Source organism: Stegostoma tigrinum, chromosome 1, assembly GCF_030684315.1.
Source record: "Stegostoma tigrinum isolate sSteTig4 chromosome 1, sSteTig4.hap1, whole genome shotgun sequence".
NCBI lineage: Eukaryota > Metazoa > Chordata > Chondrichthyes > Orectolobiformes > Stegostomatidae > Stegostoma > Stegostoma tigrinum.
Window position 1 is genome coordinate 61467089 of NC_081354.1, and position 24430 is coordinate 61491518.

The window sequence follows — 24430 nt, forward strand, 5'->3', positions numbered from 1 at the left end:
GTAATCAATGTATATAATCGTACAAATATATTACTTGATATCAAAAAGTAGAATTATACAATTTCATCCTTTTTGAGAAAAAGATGGGACGAAGAAGTCTTGGATGTGGATCAAACAAGTAGGTGTTCAGAGACAGGAAACTAAGGCATGTTATCTATCTTATGGAAGAGATCTTTAACAAAAATAGAAATGAACTTCTTATTTATGGTAATGACTTGGAAATATGAAAGAGGACAATCAGTGTATTTGTAAATTGAAGCTTGTAGGATGAACAGAAAGGATTAGTATTGAGGGTTTGTTTTTCAGCAGATACTGGCACTAGTACTGGGTCACTGAGGTGCTGCACTGATGGAATGGGCTCCAACTGAACCAGAATCAGCCCAATGCTTTAGCAAAAATATTAAACAGGAAAATGGCAAATTTTTCAAACTGGTTAGAATCTGCAAGAAGTAAAACAAACTTAAATAAGACTAAACTAAGGATGATATGCTAATAAATGTGTTCTAGAAATGAAGTGTTGAAATGTGGGTCAAAATAAACTCAAGACAAACTAGTATTAAGAATGAATTAATTTGTATTATCACAAATATTCAAATAAAGGAAGGTAACTAAAGGTAAAATGTTGAGTAATCATATACTAGCTATAATTAATAGATATTTATACAGGCTAACACTGGAAACTAAGTATTGAGGAGTCTTTTATTTAGAGAGTTTAGGAGGTGCAGGAGCTAATTTATTAGAGGTAATTGCAGTGGAGAAAATGCTAAAACAACCAGTTAGATGAATTATGTTAATAGAAATTAAAAAAGGATTAAGTTTGTTTCTTAACTACTGAAGGGATCTCGTTTAGCTTCCTTGAAATATCCATGGAAACTATCCCTAATAGTGGAAAGTGCAAGAAGAAATATGTAACAAGGTTATCAAAAATGAGTTTTGTTTTAAAAGAAGTGTAATTACCTTGAAATAAATTGGCTAGATAAGGTAGATGAAATTGTTGAGAGGATGGAGTTTGTACAATGTTCAGTGGACTCCTTTCTAACCCTCTAATTGGGAATGAACTGCAGCAGAGAAATAGGATTATGGGAACACCAAGGACTTAGTGACCATAATATATTCTTTGAGATCAGATGGTCAGAAGATAGAAATTTTGCAATACTAACTCACCTCCTGACTCTTCAGATGTGTGTTAGAATATTTGATACTTGCCTGGACGAGTGCAGCTCCCAAAGACAAATTCAAGAAGTTCACTGACATCTGCAAAACAGTTCACTTGTTTGGTATCCTGTCGACTAGTTTAAACATTTCCTACACTGCCAGCGCACTATGGCTTATGTGCTGTTGATAAGATGCGTTGCAGCATCTCCCGTAACAATAGTGGTACACACGGCAATGAAACAACAGAGGCATATGTCAAACAATATCCAATTAAAATACATATTCCACTAAAAAAACTACCAACGTTGATGAGATACCATGAATTAATAAAATACTAAAGAGAAAACTGAATGGATCACACAAAATACCTTGACAGTAGTATCAGAACTTAACAAGGACAATTAAGAAAGGGGTGGGGGGAGGGAATGGCGAATTTGTTGGAACTGCAATTGTTAAGGAATAAAAGCCAAAATAGTACAATATGAGCACAGAAATAAAAGGATACATTGGGATGGGAATTGGCCCATGAAAGGATTGCATGACTAAAATCTAAGACGTTAATAACAAGCTAGCTAAATAGAAAATGAGTTGGGATGTCACGGCTGTACAGGACATTGGTGAGGCCACTTTGAGAATACTGTGTATACTTCTTGTCGCCTTTCTATAGGAAGGAGGTTGTTAAACTTGTGAGGGTGCAAATTTACAAGGATGTTGCCAGGAGGGTTTGAGTTATAGGGAGAGGCTAAGTTATAGGGAATGGACCTTTCTCCCTGGGGTGTCGGAGGCTGAGGTGTGACCTTATATAGGTTTATAATATCATGAGTGGCATGGATAGGGTGAATAGCCAGGGTCTTTTTCGTAGGGTTGGGGAATCCAAAATTAGAGGGCATGATGGAGAGTAAAATATAGGGACAGACAAAGGGTTAAATCTTACAGTGATCAGTATGATGATGTACTGAATTATGGAATGTTACAATAATCAATGAAATGCTGCACCTTAATAGAATGAGGTGCTTGAACATGTCAAGGGAGTGTAGAAGAATGGTAATATAACTAGGCTAGCTATTAACGGCAGCATAATTAGGTTGATTAAAGCATATAAGTTAGAAGCAAGGACTAGCATGATGTAACGGGGTCAACCCGAGGCGAAGGACTGTTGTGGCAGATGTAGAAATAATCATTATCTTAGTTTGAAGAAGAAACGGCCATTGTGGTAGTAACAGAAAGATAACATAAATTAACAGCCTAAGTGTAGAAAGATAACCTGTACTGACACCATTGAGCATGCTGGGAACCTGAGAAAGAGCATGATAACTGAAAATGTATAAAGTATAACAAGCCCTGAGGATCAGGGGCAATCAGGAAACCACTTTCTGATTGTCACAGCTTTTGTTTGCAAATAAAAGTTTAACTTCCTGAAGAATTCTCCATGTCTCCTGGTAGTTTCTCCACTGCAGGTTTAAGTTAAAGGTAAGGTGGGGGGTTTAAAAAGCATCTGAGGGGTAACTTCCTCACACAGAGAGTAGTGCGTGTGTGAAATGAGTTGCCAGAGAAACTGATGGAGGCAGGTAAAGTTACAAAGGCATCTGGATGGGTACATGAATCAAAGGGTTTAGAGAGATATGGGCAAATGCTGGTAAATAGGACTAGGTCAGATTGGGATTGCTGGTCGGTGCGGACGAGTTAGACCAACAGTCTGTTTCCATGCTTGTGACTCTGACTGAAGACTAGCCCATGTAACACATTTATTCATACAAAGATATGAAGATAATCACAGCAATTACATATTAGTCCGTTTAACTTTTGTGGTAAGGAAAACTGCTAGAAACAATAATTTGGGACAAAATTTATCATTACTTGTGAGAATGCAGGTTCCTTAAGAAAATCCAGCATGGATATTTCAAGGAAAAATCAGGTTTAATTAACGTTCTGCATTTTATTTTCATTAGGTAATAAGAGAGTGTTGATGAGGACAATGCTGTTGTGATGCTTATGGATTCCAAAAGAGGTCTAATGCAATGCCCTAAAATGAATTTGTGAGCAATGTTATAGCTCATAGAATAAAAATAACAGTAGCAATGAGGATACAAAATTACTTTGTGGCAGGAAACAGACAGTAGTGATTAATAAACGTTTCTCAGCTTGTTAAAAGATTTATCATTGAGATCTGCTGGGGTCAGTACTGATACCCTTGCTTCCTCTGATACATATTAATGACATAGACCATGTTATAGTGGGCACAATTTTCAAGTGGGTGATACAGAACTTGGACACACTGTGAACTATAAGTGTAGAACTTCAAAAAGACCTAGATAATGCAGGAGGGAAGTATACGGTAAATGGCAGCATCCTTAGAAACATTACCAAACAGAGTAATGTTGACATACAGGTCACTTTCCTTGAAAGTGGCACACAAGTGGATAAGGTGGTGAAAAAGGCATATAGCATGCTTACCTTCATCATTCAGGGAAAAGAGCATTCGTATTGGCAAGTTATGTTGCAGCTGTGTGGAACTTTAGTTAGACCACATTTAGAATATTGCATCTAGTTCTGGTCAGTACACTACCGCAAGGATGTGGAGTGTTTGCAAATGGTACAGAAAAGATTTTCCAGGTTGCTGCTTATTTTGGAGGGTATTAGCTATGAACAGTAACACTATCATCACTATAGAGATAAAAGGAATGGTTAGAGAAGGGTCTAGGCCCAAAACATCGGCTTTTCTGCTCCTAAGATGCTGCTTGGCCCTCTGTGTTCATCCAGCTCCACACTTTGTTATCTTGGAGTTCTGTGTGTAGTTTTGGTGTTATTTCGCAAAGAAAGACATTCTCGCATTAGAGGCAGTGCAGCACCAGTTCATTAGATATTCCTGGGATGAGACAATTGACCTATGGAAAGGGAGAAAGTAAATTAGGCGTATATTCCCTGGATTTGAGAATATGGGAAATGATATCATTCAAACATGAAATATATATCGACTTCTCAAAGTAACTGCTGAACAAATGTTTTCCCCTTTGGCAAATCTCAAACACACAAGCACAATTTCACATTATGGAATCTGCCATTTAGGACTGAGGTGAAGAGAAACTTCCTTAGCCAAAAGGTCATGAATATTTAGAATTCTCTATCCAAGAGAATGCCTGATTATTGATTGTTGGATTTTTGGGCATTCACAGAATTAGGGGATATAATGTTAGTGCAGCAATGTAGATTTGATGCAGGGCAGTCTTGAAAGTCATCATAGAATCCCTACAGTATGGAAACAGGCCCTACAGCCCAACAAGTTCTCACTGACCTGCGGTACATCCCACCCAGACCCATCTCCCTAAATCTACACATCCCTGAACATTCTGGGCAATTTAGCATGGCTAATCCATCAAGCCTGCATATCTTTGGACTTTGGGAGGAAACCAGAGCATCCAGAGGAAACCCAAACAGACATGGGGAGAATGTGCAAACTCCATACAGACAGTCGCCCAAGGGTGGAACTGAACCCAGGTTCCTGACACTGTGAGGCAGCAAGGTTAACCACCTTGCCACCATGTCACCCAAAGGGTTTACTCTTGTTTTGATTCTCCCGTTTTTATGGAGAGATAAAACTCAAAAACAGTGAAGTTCTGCTAAACTTGTGCTGAATTCTGCTTTCTCACACCCAGAGTATTGTATACAGTAATTTTGCTATGGTGCAGAAAAATGTTAAAGGATGTCACCTTGTGAGATTATGCCTATCAGAAAAAGATGATAAACTAAGACCATCATCTCCTGAAATAATTAATGTGAGGCTTGAAAAAAAAATTTAAAATTATACAAGTTTGCATAAGGAAGACACAAAGAGAATGTTTCCACTTGCGAGGAATGGCAAAACTAGAGGCTATCAACATAAACAGTCATCAAAATGTCATATAATAAATTCTGATGAAGGTTTCAATCTGAGAGTGGTGAGGATTTGTAAGGAGGTATCAAAGAATGTAACTGAGGCAAATAGTATGGTTACATTTAAGGGGAAGCTACATAATCATTTGAAGGAGAAGGAAACAGTGAGTTATGCTGATTGACTTGCATGTCAATGTGTGGAAGGAGGCATGAATGGAGCACAGATAACAGTATGGAGCAATTGAGCAGAATGGCCTGATTCTATGCTGCATGCTATGTAATAATAGATCATTCTATGGACAGGCTGAGAGAGACTTTAATGACAAGAATGGACAAATTAAAGTGATTGAAATATAAGAGAAACCCAAAGCGGCCTAAATTATATAGGGCCAGTTGCTCTTTTGTAGTCGGTAATTACTTTTATACAATTACTCTTCACAAAAAGATTCTAAATGTTCTCCATCATAGCTTTGTGGAGAAGATAAATTCAAGTTTCAAGATGAGCTCATCATCTCAAAGATGGGTATGGATAAAGCACAGTGAAATGATTTCTGTGGCCCTTCTGCTTTAAATTCTTTATACAACAGCTGAACGAACCTGTTTCAGTTCAGTGTGAAGAGATCTGGAAACATGTTCCAACTCAGGATGGGTGCTGGAAGTACAATTTATTTATTGTGAGAAAAGAGCACTGAGCACCATGTGACTTTAATCTCATTCAAGTAATTCTCTGCAAAGTACCAGATCAGCGGAGCTCATTGTTTATTTAACAAGTAGTTTGAGTTCCAGATTTTAAACTCCTTTCACTGGCTGACCCAAAGAACTTTTCAGCAGCCACAGTGACAGTCTTTGTGGTTTGGAGACAAAGCTTTGTGTCTGATTTTACCATTGAATAGATAAAAACAGAACCTCTCTCAGTTTGTTTTTCGAATCGTTAAGTATTTCTTAACCACTGTAATGGAAGATAATTTAGAAAACCTCTTTAGGAATGTTACTTTCAATTCCTCCAGAGACTCGACTGAAATGGAATTCAAATCTGTCTTCTCTTGGAGGGAGCATAATATTGTTGCAGCTTATTTGATAACGGCAGGTACTTGATATTCTTCAAAAGCACTTATGAACTGTAAACATAATCACAGTTAAAGAAGATTGAAATGTTATGTATTAAGATGAAAAATGTCTTTAATTAATGTTTTCTTGGGTTAAATGTTGAAATTTAATTAGCCAAACTAATTCTTTTTCTTCATAAAAAAATTGTGTGTCGAATAAGAAATATTGCACACATTTATGAATAACATACAGTTCACTAACTTTTAAAATTGGCAATAAGTTGAAGTCTGGGCAGAACATTAATTTTGTTTTCCCTGTTTAGAATAATTAAGGCTTGATATATTGTTGTCAAGTTGCTGCTTCACTAATCTTAAAAGCAATGTTTGCTTTGATGACAATGGAGACATTAATGAGGAACGTGACATTGTGTTTCATTACAGGAGTGTTAAGTCTACTCAGCAACATAATAGTGTTAATTATGTTTGTCAAGTTCAAGGAGTTCCGTACAGCCACCAATGCAATTATTGTGAACTTGGCTTTCACTGACATTGGCGTGAGTGCCATCGGTTACCCAATGTCAGCTGCTTCAGACCTGCATGGCAGCTGGAAGTTTGGCCATGCGGGCTGTCAGGTCAGTATACTGACAGAACATCTATTGTTAAAATAGGGGAGGAGAAATAATTTTCAACTGTATTTGTAAAATGCATTCATTTCCCTTCATTATGACCATTTCCTTGCTGCAGGACTATTTGGCAAAGATATCTTCTTTCTCCTTTTCTGGTCTTACCACAAGGGTAAAACTTTTACTTTCCATGGGTTGTTTAAGAAATGTTATTACACTAAAGCAAAGCCTTTTTTTTCCCTCAGAGGGCGATTAGCCTGTGGAATTTTCTTCCCCAGGAAGTAGTAGAGGCTGCATCATTGAATTCATTCAAGGCAGATAAATCTAACAGGTCAGATAGATTTAACGTTTTGGGTCCAATGACCCTTCCTCAGAAAGCTCTGAGGAAGGGTCAGCAGACCCGAAACGTTAACTCTTTTTTTCTCTTCCACAGATGCTGCCAGACCTGCTGAGCTTTTCCAGCAACTTTGTTTTTTTTCCTGATTTACAGCATCCTCAGTTCTTTTGGTTCTTAGATCAGATATATTGTTGATCAACAAGGGAGCCGAGGGTTGTTGCGTTATGCCTTGTGGCAGATATTCAATACACCTTTAAGGGGCATGCTCATGATGTCATCCCCATATGAGGTCATGCGATCTAATGATCTAAAGATCTCCATCTTACTGATCTTTGTCCTCTTGCAGCATGATAAACTGAGGGAAGTGTGCTACAATGTATTCCAACTGCTTAGCTTCACCTCAGAAATGCAAGTGTCTGCAATTGTAGTATACGTTTGTAAACATCAGGAGCTATAATAAAAGTTCATTGAATTATTCAGTATTCTGTGACCTAAATCTCATGTTATGGGGGCTAACATAGGCATCGCATCACAAAAGTTGAAGACTATCAGCTAGGTCAGCACTTCACGTGAAAGGTGATAGAGGGGGTAGACAGGAAAATGGAGTTGAGTTGACGATCAGATCCGTCTTGTTGATTGGTGGAGCAGGCTCAAAAGTTTGAATGGCCCAAGACTTATGTTCCTATGGTTCAGATGTCCATTACAAACATGCTGACCTATTCTTAACATTCATTTGGAAAATGGACACTATATAATGTGACCAATCCTACGTCACCATGCTTTATTCTCAAATTAGTGTTGAACTGTTGCAAATTTAATGGAATAACTAATTATAATCAGTGTTTCTTTGTGTAAAGTTAACTGCTGCAATATATTTTATCTTTCAGATATTAAAAAAAATTGAAGACATATATCATCATATTTTTAACATTACTGCAAGCATAATTCTGTTTTCATTACATTGGGCCAGGAAGCCAACCATGCTATCACGGACCTGTCACTTTGTTTAATTCTGACCCTCCCCCTTTCATGTTCCTGTACTGAGTTAAAACAAAGCTGTTACGGCACAGAAGGAGGCCACTTGGCTCATCATACCAGCACCAGCTCTCCAATTCAGCATAAACCTTTACAGTTCTATCTTTTCTCATCTAGCTGAAGGGTTAACTCTGTTTTTTCGCTCTGACCTGCTGAGAGTTCTGGCATTTTCTATTTTTATTTCAGATTGCCATTGCCAGCAAATATTTCACTTTGGAATTTGAATTCAACTGATGTCTTGCACCCAAATATTAAGGGATTTTAACATCTAGCGTACGGAACTGATTAAATGAACAAAATTGAATGCTAGACAGATGGCATTGATTCTTACCTCTGATCACAAGGCATGTCATGCACAATGGCTTACTAGAAACATGTGAGAAAATATCCATGCCTTTGTAATACTAACACAGAGTTATAAAACTTCCTTCTGAGGTAGGAAAACAGGCAGTTAGATGCCTTGTTAGTATCTCATTTAAAGGCGAATACGGCCAAAAATCGCCAATTATCTTCATTGGATTGCATGTATTTCCTGATCTATTTTTAATTGGTGGTTGGTTTCTTTCAGGCTTATGCAGCTTTAAATATCTTTTTTGGAATGGCGAGTATTGGGTTACTTACTGTAGTCGCTATTGACCGATACCTGATGATTAGTAAACCTGATTTAGGTAAGACTATGGTGATAGTTTTATAGAGCAGTCAAATCTGTTCAATTACTGTGAACTCCATAACAATGTCATTCTTTATTTGTGTCATAATCCTGGAACTCCCTGTCCAACATCACCATGAGATTAACCACATCACATGCAATGGTCCAACCATCTGATCAAGGGCAATTAAGAAAGTTCAGTAAGTATTGGCCTTGTAAGTTACTTTCATATCCAACACATCTTTTGTAATAATTTAGAAGTTACTTTTGAATGCAAATGCAAACACAGCCTAGATAATAATTATGAACTATCAGCATATAACTTAACTAGGTAAAACTCCAAACCCCTAATACAACATGCTCTACACACCAAAAAAAAGACCAAAAAATCTTTGGTGTTATGGGTAGAGGGAAAAGCTGTTCAACGGTCCCGATCCACTAGAATTGCTGAGCTGATCCTTTTGGCTTGGCAGGGCTTGTTGCTGCTTAATCTCTGTTTTCCAGGTGCTTTTCAATTGCATGCAAGCAGCACAGACTAACTGGTTCCCAGCCTATAAAATCATTTATAAAAAGCAACTGTTTACAGCAACTGGTGAGGGTCAATAAACTAGCCTTCTTCAGGCTTTCGGTACTTTATGTTGTAGTGTGAAAGATATTATCTCCTTTCTGTAAGTCAAAAGACTTCTGACCATATCATTCACACCCAAAATCTGTTCACCTACCTGGAAACGAATCATGTGAATGTTGTAGGAAAGAAGAAGCCTTTGTCATCGATAAGTGAGGACCACTCCACAGGACAGGTGCTTTTGGCCACATTTCCCTTCATCCATATCCCATGGCTCCAACACATCTGCAAAAACCTCCCCACAACTGTTTGGATATTCAACAGTGTAAACTGCTCTTACAATGAGTGTTAGATAAACTGCTTTCAAAAAGTGCAGCAATCCTTCCACATCTTTTCTGTTAAAATCATTCTTTTCCCATTTCAGTTCACAATCAAAATTGCAGCGGTATAAAGACATGGTTTTCACATTGCAGAAATAGACAATTTCATGGTCTAAAATTTTCCCTATGATAGATGTTAAGTTCATGGACCTGCTTTTTATATCACATTTTGAACAACTAAGTCACATTTGCTATTTTCAAATTGAATGGAACCTTCATCAAATCTAAGGAATGTAGAAAAATTGAAGTAAATACATCTCATTAGCCATTTCTTTTAAGATATTTAGAATGAGGTCTCTCAGTGAAGGGCAATATGTCAGCTGACGGGTCCAACAGTTTGCTCAGGCCCAATACCCCAGTAGTTGTAATTTTCTTAAATTCCTTTGTCCATTCCACTTCTGGTTTACAAATATTTCTCGATGTTGCCTTTTTTTATGGGGGAGTTCAATGCAAAATAGTCGTTCAACTAATCTGGCATCTCCTTATTTGCCATTATTAATCTCTAAGCTCACATTTATAAGAATGTTACTCAGTTTGTTAACTGTTCTTTTTAAAACTCTTTAGCAGCTTTCCATTTTTATTTTACGAGCGAGCTTTCTCTCACACTCTAATTGCTCCCACATCATTATTTTTGTCACCTTTATTCATGTTTTGTTCTATCTTCTGAATAGCCACCAATCTATGTTAATTATTTTATAGAAGAGAGAAGCTCTGAAGAAGGGTCTTTGTGGACTCACAATATTAGCTCTGTTCCTCTCTCCACAGATTCTGTCAGACTGGCTGAGTTTCTTCAGAATTCTCTGTGATTATCTTCAATGATTGTCTTCTTGCCTTGATCATTTTGTTATCTGCATCCAAGCTGCTTCTTCATACCAGCTTCTGCAACTGAGCTCATCCTTTCTATGATGTTAATGCCATCATTTCCTTTTGATGTTTTCAGCTCAAATGAGAAATTCTCAAATTGGAGAAGTCCTAAAAACAAGTTTGCATGATACCATTTCTCCAGATCAGTGCAGTTGACCACTTACAAGTTTATGCAGAGCATCTTCAGATTGACTATTCCATGCACCCCTGGCAGGCCTATCGTTATGAGGTTTGTCACAGTTCTCCTGCCCTTGTTCTAAAATTCACCAAGTACTTTTCACCTAAAATTCTCTTCCTCACTGATCTATACTGATTCCCCATTACACAATGCTTTGAACTTAAAATTGTCTTCCTATTTTCAAATCCACCCACAGCTTCACCTTTCTGAATTACTGTACAGCCCTTTCTGCTATAACGTAATAGTTGCACTCCTGTGTGATCTCGTGTTAAAGAAAATCATGCAATAAAAATAACAGGGATTATGTCGAAAAAATGACTCAAAATTGAAACAAATATATGACCCAACATAAAGGATAGTACAGTTTAAGTAATTGTTAAATTCATATCTAATAATAAAGCAATTACAGTAAATTTAACGTTTTACCTTGAAAACATTTGAAGGTAACTTGATAGGGGAGGAGGATGGTCTTGAGGCTGCTGAATTGTTAAGACAGTGGCTGAAGGTCACCATCATCATCATTGTCTTCAGTTGCAGTTGTGATTGCAGGGTTAGGGTGAAAAATATTTAATCCAGAAGTGGATGGCTGTGGTTCATTGTCTTCTGACTGTTTCTTGGGGGTTGGCTTAAAAGAGGCACCCTTTTTTTGCATCTTTCATAAAGAAGTTGTTCATAGAGTGCCAGATAACAGCTTACTCCACGAACTGCTACCCTGCTGCATTCTGCATTGTAATCATTGCCTTCTAAGAGCTGCAACTGCTTCTCAACTTCCTCCAGGATAGAAGACAAATAGAAGTGGAAAACTCTCATGGCTGCATCCTGGACTCCTTCTTCATCATCTCCAGCTTCCATTTCCCCCTCTGTGAGAAGTTGATGTAGATCAGCTGTAGAGAGGCCTTCACAATGGTCTTCAAGCAGCTCTTCAACATCCTTACTCTCCGCTTCAAATCCAACTTGTTTCACAAGAGCAACATAATGTTCTTCGATTCTTGGGAGCACCTCTGATGGTTCAAAGCCTTTAAAATCATGAATAAAACCTGGGAGAAGCTTCCACCAAACTGCATGCATTCTTGTTACTTTTTCCTCCCATATTATGGGTAACACAACAAACTTTGCAAAAAAACAAAGAAAATTATGAAGTACCTCTCAAAAAGCACTTCACAACAAAGAATATGAGTCAACTAAACAAATGATGTCGACATATGTTGGGACTCTGTTGGCGTAAGCAGTGCATTCTTCCATGCACTATTACACTTAATGCGTTGAGGATAGAATTGTGTAATAGCCAACACAAGGATGCGAAAGTTTGCGTTTTACAGACAGTGGTCATCCATTCTTCAAACATGTTACAGCCAATTTGCTTTGACAAAACATGCCTACTAACAGATAGGACTATCGTCTTTTTCAGCTGGATGACTGAGAAAATTATATATGTTTAATAGCTATCTATAGAATTCTGGTCTCTTGAACGTGTTTGGCTATAATTTCTCAAGCACAGGTAGCCATACCATGAACTGCCAAGGCCTTAAAGCTCTGGAATTCATGAAACTTTTGTTTTAATGTCTATCCTTGTCATTTTAATTGTTCCTTAAATCCTACCTTTTTAGAAAGTTTCTGGTAGTCTGTCCTACACACACATCCTTTATGTAGTTTGGTGTCCAATTTTCCTTCATAATGCTCCTGAGAAGAACTTTGGGACATTTTATTCTGTGAAAGTTATTATATAACTCCAGGTTCATCTTTTAAATTATGTTTTTCAATTCATTGTATTTTTCAGAAAAATAAAGATTAAGTTATGGTAAAACAGTAAATCACGAAGAAGTAACTTCTTCAATGCTGTTTCCTTCATATAGTTTCTTAATAGTGCACACTCTGATCCCATAATCTGTATTGGACATGCAGTCATCTAGTCTTTCCTGCTATCCCCAATATAACATAGTTCCATTTTTGCTTTGCTTCATCCCATTTTACACACTTACAATCACCTCCACTGCCTTCTGAAGAAAATCATTCACAAAAAATGTTTAATGCAGCCCTTGCTTCTCCTGAGTGCAAAGGTGACCAAGCCACTATGGGCAAAGATTTCTTTTATGTACTTATGTCATGAAATTGAAAACCTCATAAAAAGTTGATATTTCAATTAATGCAGAGAAAATGTCCAACAGGTTTTTAATATACAAAGCAAAAGTGAATTCAAATGATTTGCATGCTGTAGCACAATCTTACAGTTCAGATAAACTTAAATTTATGTCATCTTATAATGTGTATTGTTTTGCACAGAGTTGAGCTGTCTGAAGGCATACAATCAGCTAAAGTGGCCTATTAATCAATAAATATCTCCAACAGGAAGAAAGATGTCCAATGTTACCTATGCAACTCTGATCACAGTTGCCTGGGCCAATGGCCTATTCTGGGCTCTGATGCCAGTAATGGGTTGGGCAAGTTATGCTCCAGATCCAACAGGAGCTACATGTACCATCAATTGGAGGAACAATGACTCGTAAGTTTTCTTTTATTTTTTTTCTTTACATTTGTTTTAATTAAAACATTGTTGTTATAAATGAGTATTAAATTTCTTGTTAATTGTTTCGCATTTTTTAATGCTGGAATAAATTCTCAAGTTCAGAAATTGAAAATCAAAAATCGTAAGTGCAATATTTAATGGGCAATACCACTGTGGGGTTTTTCATTTAAATTTTCCTCTACAGTTGGAAATGAAGTAATATATTTTCCTCACTCCATTTTCTTCCCTCTCGCCTATGATATATGCTCAGATATATTTATGCTAATTACAAAAGATGTAGAGGGTAAGTATGGCAAATCCACAGTCTTGCATGGTGAGGTGATTAGTAGGTACTGTTAAATGCAACCCCTGAAGGAACATCATGGGCAATAACTTCCAGATTTCTCATAAGACTGTTGGGTATTTAGAAGCATAGAAACATAGAAGGCAGGAGCAGAAGGAGGCCATTCAGCCCTTTGAGCCTGCTCTGCCACTCTTCATGATCATGGCTGATTGTCCAACTCAGTAGCCTAATCCTGCTTTCTCCCCATAACCTTTGATCCCTTTGCCCCAAGTGCTATATCTAGCCGCCTCTTGAATACATTCAATGTTTTGGCATCAACTGCTTCCTATAGTAATGAATTCCACAGGCTCACCATTCATTGGGTGAAAAAATGTCTCCTCACCTCAGTCCTAAATGGTCCACCCCAAGTCCTCATGCTGTGATCCCTGGTTCTGGACACACCCACCATCGGGAATTGAAGTAACTGTCTGATTCATGAGCAAGAAGAAGCATTGTTAATCTCATTATTAGCTCACCAAAAGTCTGATTCGTTTAGTTACTGATAGAAATGAATTCTAGAATAAAATTTATCATCAATTGAGCTGATAGTTCTACTCTTGATTATGTAGATACAATGTTAAGTATATAAAGTGACATTGCATATATTGGAATGGTGGGGCCTTCTCTTCCTCTGTCTGTCACTTCCTCTTAAGGAAAACATTGAGTGCCCATTTATTAACAAAACATATAGAGCAAACATCCACATGTTCAGCATTTCTTTCTGTGTTCCTGTTCTTTATCTTCTTATCCAATTCTTCAGTTGGAATTTTCACCATAGGTACGACAGCATGTTTGATATAGATTTTCAGTTTCTGCTTTGTTCTCAAATTTCTGAAATAGCTGAGTTCAGATCTGTGGGTTGTGCATCAGTCTGTAAAAATGGAGTTTGCACGTTGGTTTACAAAGTGAAGCATAAATGTCTATTCAGAGGAGGTACACCTTCAACCAATCATTGAGAATTGGCCTGATTTCATTGCATGGTTTTGTTTCCAGGTTGTTTGTTTCCTACACAATGACAGTAATTGCAGTTAATTTTGTGGTACCATTGTCAATCATGATCTTCTGCTATTACAATGTATCCAAAACTGTGAAAAGATTTATGCGCCATGATGTTCTAGAAAATATAACCTTGGATTGGTCAGATCAACTTGATGTGACAAAGGTAAGGACATTTCTCCTTCCAAATTCACTTACAATGTCTCTGGGAGCAACAAAATGCACAATAGTTTAATCTAATGGAGATTTAAGTCTTTTTTTCAGGATTGTTGTGTAACCTTTGAAACTATTATAATGCCCATTCTTAAAAATCCTATCCTCAACTCTTTGTGACAACATCTCTTTCCTCCTGCTATAGGAAAGATGTTGTTAAACTTGAAAGGGTTCAGAAAAGATTTACAAGGATGTTGCCAGCATTGGAGGATTTGAGAAATAGGGTGAGGCTGAATAGGGTGGGGCTATTTCCCCGGAGCATCAGAGACTGAGGGATGACCTTATAGAGATTCATAAAGTCATGAGGGAGATGGAAAGGATGAATCGTTGAGGTCTTTTCACCAGGGTAGGGCAGTCCAAAATTAGAGGGGAAAGATTTAAAGTGATCTAAGAGGCGACATTTTCATGCAGAGGGTCGTGCATGTATGGAACGAACTGCCAGAAGAAGTGGTGGATGCTGGTTAAAATATAACATTTAAAAGGCATCTACGTAGGTTTATGAATAGGAAGAGTTTAGAGGGATATGGGCCAAATGCTGATGAATGGGACTGGATTAGTTTAAGATATCTGGTCTGCAAGGATGTGTTGGAGTGAAGGGTCTGTTAGCCTGCGGTATAATCCTATGGCTCCATGACTGTCTTCCCATTCTATGCAGTGGAAGAATGGTGCCATTATTGTTCGCTTTTTACTCTTTATTGAAAGAATTTATGAGCTGGAGCTCCACAGCCTCTAGGCTTTGTTTGATGATGTATCACAATGGACAAAAGCACAATAACGAACATGATTGAAAGCAATTTCATTTGTTTTTTTCTTTTCTCACAGATGTCTGTTGCAATGATTGTGATGTTCCTGGTGGCTTGGTCACCTTACTCCATTGTGTGCTTATGGTCTTCTTTCAGTGACCCAAAATTCATTCCACCTGCAATGGCAATTGTAGCTCCACTTTTTGCCAAGTCTTCTACTTTCTATAATCCTTGTATTTATGTCATTGCAAATAAGAAGTAAGTATTTATTTCCTTTGAGAAAGAAGCTTTTTTTTTTGCAAATTTCTTGCCCAAATTATATTATTCATGCACATTTTTCCTTTATTTCAGGTTTCGGAGGGCTTTAATTGCAATGATACGCTGCCAGAGTCAACAGGATTTAACTATCAGCCACATTCTGCCAATGACCATCTCTCAGGCACCTTTAACAGAATTAAACTCTTTCATTTAAATCCGCTGTACTGTAAACCAACCCCACCACACCCGGCACCTTCCCCTGCAACCGCAGGAAGTGCTACACTTGCCCCCACACCTCCTCCCTCACCTCTATCCCAGGTCCCAAGATGACCTTCCATATCAAGCAGATGTTCACCTACACATCTGCCAATGTGGTATATTGTATCCATTGCACCCGATGTGGCTTCCTCTACATTGGGGAAACCAAGCAGAGGCTTGGGGACCGCTTTGCAGAACACCTCCGCTCGGTTCGCAACAAACAACTGCACCTCCCAGTCGTGAACCATTTCAACTCCCCCTCCCATTCCTCAGACGACATGTCCATCATGGGCCTCCTGCAGTGCCACAATGATGCCACCCGAAGGTTGCAGGAACAGCAACTCATATTCTGCTTGGGAACCCTGCAGCCCAATGGTATCAATGTGGACTTCACAAGCTTCAAAATCTCCACTTCCCCCACTGCATCCCAAAACCAGCCCAGTTCTTCCCCTCCCCCCACTGCATCACACAACCAGCCCAGCTCTTCCCCTCCACCCACTGCATCCCAAAACCAGCTCAGCCTGTCTCTGCCTCCCTAACCTGTTCTTCCTCTCGCCCATCCCTTCCTCCCACCCCAAGCCGCACCTCCATTTCCTACCTACTAACTTCATCCCGCCTCCTTGACCTGTCCATCTTCCCTGGACTGACCTATCCCCTGCCTACCTCCTCACCTATACTCTCTTCTCTATCTATCTTGTTTTCTCTCCATCTTCGGTCCGCCTCCCCCTCTCTCCCTATTTATTCCAGTTCCCTCTCCCCATTCCCCTCTCTGATGAAGGGCTAGGCCCGAAATGTCAGTTTTTGTGCTCCTGAGATGCTGCTTGGCCTGCTGTGTTCACCCAGCTCCACACTTTTTTATCTTGGATTCTCCAGCATCTGCAGTTCCCATTATCACTGGACAATATATGTTTGTTGCTGTTTTTAGAATTAGAATTCCTACAGGGTGAAAACAGGCCCTTCGGCCCAACAAGTCCACACCGAACCTTACAGCATCCCACCCAGGCCCATCTCCCTGTAACTCACCTAATCTAAACTTCCCTGAACCTATGGGGAATTTTGCATGGCCAATCCATGTACCCTGCACATCTTTGGGCTATGGGAGGAAACCGGAGCACCCAGAGGAAACCCACGCACACATGGGGAGAATGTGCAAACTCAACACTGACTGTTACCCGAGGTGAGAATCGAACCTGGGTCCCTAGTGCTGTGAGGCAGCAGTGCTAACCACTGACCCACCGTGCCGCCCTATTTGACGACTGTACCATTCCTGTTTAATCCTATTGTCCTAGCCCATTGTGTAGCAGCCATCTTGCATTATGACACTGAATTGAGTGTGGAGCCTGCTGCTCCTGATAAAACTTATCTTTTTTTACAAATACATTTATAGTCCCAGCTGTGGGATTCAACTCTGGAACCAACCACTTTGATAGGATAGGGGGTTGACTCTTCGGTTTTCTCCCCATCAGTAGTTCTGATGGTGATAAGCCACACTATAGTGGGGTGGACCAGTAGTTTAACAAGGCTGTATTAAAGACAGTACTTTTCTTCAAAAGAGATTTGACCATCAGGAGTCCATGAAGAGCTTGTCCATTTGAGTGTTGGTATGTTGGTGAATGGGTTATATGTTTAAATCCAGAAGTGGCTGCAATCCGACCGATAATTGGGCCCGAAACATCAGCTTTCGTGCTCCTAAGATGCTGCTTGGCCTGCTGTGTTCATCCAGCTCTACACTTCATTATCTCGGAAATGAGTCCATTTTCTGAAACCACCATAGCTGACTCATGCAAGATTCTGACAACTGCTTCTATGATGGTGGTTCATAACTTTATTATCCCCACCCACTGGGAAAAATAATCAACAGTATTGAGGCAACACCACCCGTCAAACATAAGTTTTCAGTTCCCAGTCATTCCTATGTCTTGTTGGGAAAAGTAATGGGGGTCAGTGGCTGTTGCTGCTCAGTCCTGTGCCTAGGCAGGTTTTCACAGTCAGCTATGAGTTCCTCACTTGTCTTTGAGATCGCTGGCTACCACTCACATCTAAACCTTCACTGTACAGTTGGTAATGCCCAAGTGTCCCTGGTATAGTTTATTCAGGATGTTTTGAAACTTGAATAGCAAATGTTTCATCAAATACCGGCAAGCTGTCTATATTTGCGAACTGCTATTGATCCTGAAAATAGGCCTTCATGGCCACTGAAGTGAGCCTTTGATCTGGCCACTCTTCAAAACAAAACCGACAAATGACAACAGATTCTTGGCCTTTCTGAGTGATTTGATTGAGCCATTGAAGGTTACTGGCTATTTGATTGCTGTGGCCCAAGTATCTGATTCAATTTTATCAACAAATGCCTCATCATCACTCGTTCATGAGCAGTAGACAGTCATTCTGGAGAACACATCCACAGTTGTTTTTAGCTTCCCTTGCACCCATTGGGATTGGTAGGTCAACCTCATAAAGCAGAGTCAGAACGCTTGCATCACCAGAGGCATCCTTGCCAACTCTCTCTCATCAAGTTGGGAGATTGATAATTTGTTGCCTGATTGTATGAGAACTTCAGAGGCTAAGGACAATGTTTGAAAACATCTCGCATGTTCATTTGACAGAGGCAGTCTCCATTTCTATAATATTGTAACAAGTCTCCAAGTCCAACAATGTTACGGAGGCATAATGCACCTCTATCTTACACCTATCAGGTTGCTGCTGAAACAACATGCCTGTAGCTGAAGCATCCAAAACTGGATAGAATGGATCATAATGGGTTAGGATGTCTATGGATGTCAGCACATCATTAGCTTTTTCAAAAGCACACTCCAGATTCAGGTCCTAGGACCTTCCTTGTGTCCTCTTAAGAAATTGCACAAAGGTTCAGGCACCATTGCAAATGGGGTAAAAATTTTTAAAAACTGATGTACAATGACTATAAACTCTACAGGTTCTGAACCGATTTTTGGAGTGGAAAATTTCTTAATAGTATTAATTTTTAGTGGATCTGGCCAAATTCCATCTTTATTAACAATATATCCCTTGAAGTGAATAAACTGCAAAATTCACACCCTTAGTTGAGAGTAAACTCTATGGTTTTTAAGCATTTTAAATCTGTGTCAACCCTTGTTTGTATTGCTCAACTGGTTTCTCCTTATACCAATATGTCATCCACCTGGCATGTGACTCCTTCTAAATCTTGTTTGGACATGGTTCATTGAAAGATCTTTGGAGCTGAAGTGATCCCAAAAGGCAGTTAACTGAAGCAAAACCTCCCAAATGGAACAATAAATGTAGTAAACAGTCTTGACTCTTTGCCTAATTATATTTGCCAGAGTTCACTGTTGATGTTGAATTTTGTAAAAATTCTACTTTCACACAATTTGGTTAAATTTTCATTCACTGTAAGTAAAGAATGGAATTCTCTAGCTGCTACCTTGTTGAGTTATGTTACGGCATCATATATTCTATAGACTCCTTGGGTTTGGGTATGGTAGGCCTGCCCTCGATCTACTCCATTGATTTGTTCACCAGGAAAATTATACCTATTCTGGTATTTCCTCATGTTGCTTCTGGGCCTGACTCATTGACAGATGTGGAATCTTCCTTATTGTGTATAAACACATTGGTTTAACTTCCTTCTTTGCTATATTTGGTATTCTACTGTGAATAATTTTGGGAGTTTGAGTCAAAGGAACTCTTACTCCTGTATTGTTTGATTTCTTTGACTTTTTAAATTGGCTTTAGGTCCAATCAAACTTTCCTGCTCAAGAGCAAGGCTTCTAATTATGAATTACATACACTTTTTCTACTACCTGATACTCTTTACGATGTGGTATTACTTCGAACATGCATTTAACATTGAGAGTGTTTCCTCTTGTACTCTGTAGCTTCAAGTCCATAGGCTTTAACTTCCATTCCTTCAGCTATGGTATTTGATATGATGGGACACTTATCACATTTTCAAGTTTAAATTAACAAATGTTCATTACATAAATAAGCTCCGTGAAAATCAAATGAGTTAGATCCTTTGTTTCCTTGCAGGTATGGTGTACAAATGTAGTATTCTTTTGTCATGGGTGAGCATTGTCTACGCCTGTGAGGCTTTGCTTTTCCATAGTGTTGACACTGACTCTTGGTATCTGGTATTTGACCAATTGAACACATTAATTTTTTAACATTTTCAGCTTCAGGATTAGTATTTCATATTGAAGTGACTCTGAATTAGAAATGTTAAGGATTTCTTTTCTCTAAGTTGTCTAATCTTGTGTTCTGTTCTGCCCAACTCTCATATTGTCTTTTTAGAAGTATTATTTTTCCATCCATTTCTTCTTTATTTGTTTATTTACTTACTTATAATGCCTTAAAGCTGTCTTAACGCTATAATAATTCAATGCTGTTTGTAACCAGCTGGCTTCAGGCTTGTATTCCGGCATTAAATTAATGTTGTTTAAATTCTGTTGTTTTTAAGTTGCTAGAAACTTTTAAACTGTGTTATAACAATACTGTATGATATACTTGCAATAAAACTTTATAATGAGTTAGCAAGCAATACTGGATTGTGTTACTTTTATCAGGTTTCAAATTCTGCTAATATTGTATCTCTGCACTGCTTATAGGGTATTTACCAGTTTTTGTTTAAACTACCCATGTTCTGTTTAAGTTTACCTGCTACTGTTTAGAACATCAAATCTTATGTGCAGCCGTAAATTCTCAGATTCCCCAAATGGCTGCACAGATGCCTTGGAGGAAACATTGTTTCCCACTTTCTGGAGATTCCCCACTTTCTATAGCCAAGAAGAATGTTTTCCCAATTCTTCCTGGATAAAACACTTGCTTTTCCACCTTTGAGGCCTAAAACACAAAGCATGTCTTCTTACCAAGGTTTTAAAATGATTATCTGTAACTGTTGTCTTAATAAATGTTTCTACCAAAGTAAGTTCTGATTATTCTAATCTTACAAAATGTTAAAATTCTTCTTTCTTCTTCCATTGATTCTTCCTTCAAATCTTTCTAAGTATGATCTTTTGCAGCTTTAAGTAAATTATGCTACCTTTCTGATAAAAACAACTAATTATATTTAATTAATCCAGTTTCAGAAAGACCACAGAATTTGTTCAGGGTTACAAAAGACCTTAGAAAAATTTGAAGAAATAGTCAATCAAAGAGGAAAGTTAGAAGAGCTCTAATATTTTATAAGATCAGGATAACCAGAATTTAATTTTGGCAGGAACATTGAGGAATAAATTATTTTTCTGCCCCTGCTCTGTTCCTTTCAATACTGCCTCATGGAATCTATTTATGATTGCAGCTCTTATCAGCTCTGTGGTAAGAATATTCTTTTGGTGTACTGGTCTTACCAGCTGTCATTGATCACCGGTTCTGAGAAAAGGTCACTGGACCCAAAATATTAATTTTGATTTCTCTCCACAGAAGCTGCCCCAGCTGCTGAATTTTTCCAGCAATTTCTGTTTTTATACCTTTCTTTCCATGTTGAATTTAAAGGCCTGTCTGTATATGAGTGGTAGAGGATAGACCCCTCAAGAGTCTGAACAAGAAGAGACACTTGTCTAACACAACCAGGTCTAGTCCAATGCATGACAGCAATAGATACAATTAAAGTTAACTAGTATGGCATAATCAAAACTGTCAGGAGTTAGATATGTCTCCTATGGGACCTCAAGCAAGACTGTTTTTGCACCCAAATACAATGTAACCATGACAGATTGAATGGAGCTTAATGCAACTTCTACATTGTCTCTTTCAGAACCATTACATTTATACAACAAACTAGATTTATAACCACCTCAAAATAAACCAAATAAATTAGTTAAGCACAATTTGCTAGAGGCAAAGTTTACAGGAGGTTTGTAGTGGGAGAGAGATCCACTGAGGTCTTTCTGGAGGGTAACTTCTTCAAGGCAGGCATCCTTAGAAGAGGCTTCGCAGTGGGGTTAAAATTGTTTCAGAGATAGTAGGAACTGCAGATGCTGGAGAATCTAACACCCTGGACCATGTCTCTTGCATTTCCCATAACTCATCCCTCACACCTCCTTCCTGCAATAATAACCAAAATAGAATCCCCCTCATCCTCACATACCACCTCACCAATCTCCAGATCCAAAACATCATCCTCTAACACTTCCACCATCTGCAATCCGACCCCACACCAAAAGCATTTGTCCCTCCCCACTATTATCTGCCTTCTGGAGGGACGACTCTCTGTGACTCACATCCGCTTCACACTCCTCTCCAGCCCCACTATCCCCGGCACTTTTCCCTGCAACCGCAGGAAGTGCTACACCTGCCCCTACACCTCCCCCATCACCCCCAACCCAGGCTCTAAGAAGACCTTCCACATCAAACAGATGTTCACCTGCACATCTGCGAATGTGAGACTGTATCCGCTGTTCCAGATGTGACATCCTCTACATCAAGGAAACCAAGTGAAGGATTGGGGACCGCTTTGCGGAACACCTACGCTTGGCTCACACCAAACAACTGCACCTCCCAGTCACAAACTATTTCAACTCCACCTCCCACTCCTTGCATGACATGTCCATCATGGGCCTCCTGCAGTGCCATAATGATGCCACCCAAAGGTTGCAGTAACAGCATCTCATATTTCGCTTGGGAACCCTGGAGCCCAATGGTATCAATGTGGACTTCACAAGCTTCAATGTCTCCCTTCCCTCGACCACATCCCAAAACCAGCCCAGCTTGTACCTGCCTCCCTAACCTGTCCTTCCTCTCACCTATCCCCTCCTCCCACCTCAAGCCCCAACCCCACCTCCTACCTACTAAACTCATCCTGCCCCCTTGACCTGTCCGTCCTCCATGGACTGACCTATCCCCTCCCTAGGTCCCCACCTACGCTCACCTTTACTGGCTCCAACCCCGCCTCCTTGACCTGTCTGTCTCCACTCCATCTATCTTCTGCTTTATCCATCTTCTTTCCACCTCCCCCTTTCTCCCTATTTATTTCAGAATCCCCTTCCCCTCCCCCATTTCTGAAGAAGGGTCTGGACTCGAAACGTCAGCCTTCCGGCTCCTCTGGTGCTACTTGGCCTGCTGTGTTCATCCAGCTCAGCACCTTGTTATCTCGGATTGTCCAGCATCGGCAGTTCCTGCTAACCTTTTCCTGTTACTAAGGTAGGATTTACAGGTCTGTAATTTGATGATTTATTCTTCAAGTTTGTTTTTATAAGTGAGAGTCAGTTTCAGATGAAAGTATTAACTGACTAGAGCAGTTTTTGGTAGGAATAGATCATGGCATTTCGAGTGCTTACCGAAATTCCTTTCCCACATTTTCATGCTGTGAGCTCCAGATCCTCACAGCAAGGCTTTCCCCTCAAATCCCCTTTAATTTTCTTAGTCTGACCCCTTGGGCTATATACCATAAAATTAATGGGCATTCAGTATTAGAATAGAAAACTCTGTATTGTCACGTGTACTCAAGTACAGAACTACAGGAGTGCAGTGATAAGTATTACGATGTTGCATATTATGATTCTGTCTTAAGTATAAGTACCTAGGTACAAATCTTTAGACATGAAAGAAGAATAAAAAGTAGATACATTACTTAATTGTGTTTAAAGAATAAGTTAGAAATAAGACACACTTAAAGAACTGACATTACAATCAGATAAAATTAAAATTCAAATAAACTTTACATTACAGCAACTCAGCGCAGGGGCTCCCACACATTGTTTGACCACCCGCGTCACACCCCAGACCAACACCCATCCGTGGTCTGCTCCAAGCTCCACTCCATATCTGCTCTCAGCTGCTCCAAGGTAAGTTCCAGGACTCCTTCCCCTACGCCAGCCTCCGCCTGGGACTGGCTCGTCATGCCAGCCGCTGCTCCGGGACTGCTTCCCCCCGGCGCCGGCCGCTGCTCCGGGACCGCTCCACCCCGCGCCGGCCGCTGCTCCAGGATTCACCTCCGGGGCTTGTCGCCTCTTCCATTCCCCTAAAGCAGAAAGGAGAGAAGAAAGAGAGGGAGAAAAAGAAAAACAGCAGAAGAAAGCAACAAAGCAAGATATTCACCACCAATGGAGACGGGATTACCCGATTACCATGCCTAGCTGAATTTATGTTCAGAAAGCAAATGAAAATGACTAAATCCAGCAACTGTTTGTCTAACTATTCCAAGGGTTCTCTCCTCAAACCCCTAGGGTAGTGACCTCAGACCAGGCTGACAGGATCTGATGTCATGGCCTCCTTTACCAATCCTTTGGGAAGACAATTCCTGTCCTCTGCACCAGCCACTCGACCAGGAACACCAGGTTCCTGTCGCAGAATCGCGATGTCATCTTCCTCTTCTCCGATGTTCAAATTCTGACCTTGGCCAAGCAGGTAGTTTCGGATTGCCAGTGCTCATCGAGATACACGGGAGCCTTTTAAATATAACATGTCGGTACACAGGG

The 24430-nt window shown here is 39.5% G+C and overlaps 1 protein-coding gene and 1 long non-coding RNA gene across 2 annotated transcripts; one reads left to right on the forward strand and one right to left on the reverse strand.

Annotated features, from left to right (window-relative positions):
• Nucleotides 1-702: 702 nt before the first annotated feature.
• On the reverse strand, nucleotides 703-24213 carry LOC125458968 (uncharacterized). The gene is made up of 3 exons (XR_009445725.1): nucleotides 23675-24213; nucleotides 3610-4040; nucleotides 703-1254 (listed from the first exon to the last, which is right to left on the reverse strand). It is a non-coding gene; the product is annotated as an uncharacterized LOC125458968 (long non-coding RNA).
• On the forward strand, nucleotides 5835-20517 carry rrh (retinal pigment epithelium-derived rhodopsin homolog). The gene is made up of 7 exons (XM_048544830.2): nucleotides 5835-6112; nucleotides 6513-6703; nucleotides 8635-8734; nucleotides 13049-13202; nucleotides 14542-14710; nucleotides 15580-15758; nucleotides 15852-20517. Exons 1-7 carry the CDS (start codon nucleotides 5980-5982, stop codon nucleotides 15970-15972), a joined length of 1047 nt encoding a protein of 348 aa, XP_048400787.1. The 5' UTR covers nucleotides 5835-5979; the 3' UTR covers nucleotides 15973-20517.
• Nucleotides 24214-24430: the final 217 nt, after the last annotated feature.

Excerpts from the sequence above, each read along its gene's own strand:
- rrh (XM_048544830.2), top strand. The coding sequence starts at position 5,980 with ATGGAAGATAATTTAGAAAACCTCTTTAGGAATGTTACTTTCAATTCC. Across the intron at positions 6,113-6,512 it reads AGCTTATTTGATAACGGCAG|GAGTGTTAAGTCTACTCAGC; the intron begins GTACTTGATATT and ends GTTTCATTACAG. Across the intron at positions 15,759-15,851 it reads TATGTCATTGCAAATAAGAA|GTTTCGGAGGGCTTTAATTG; the intron begins GTAAGTATTTAT and ends CCTTTATTTCAG.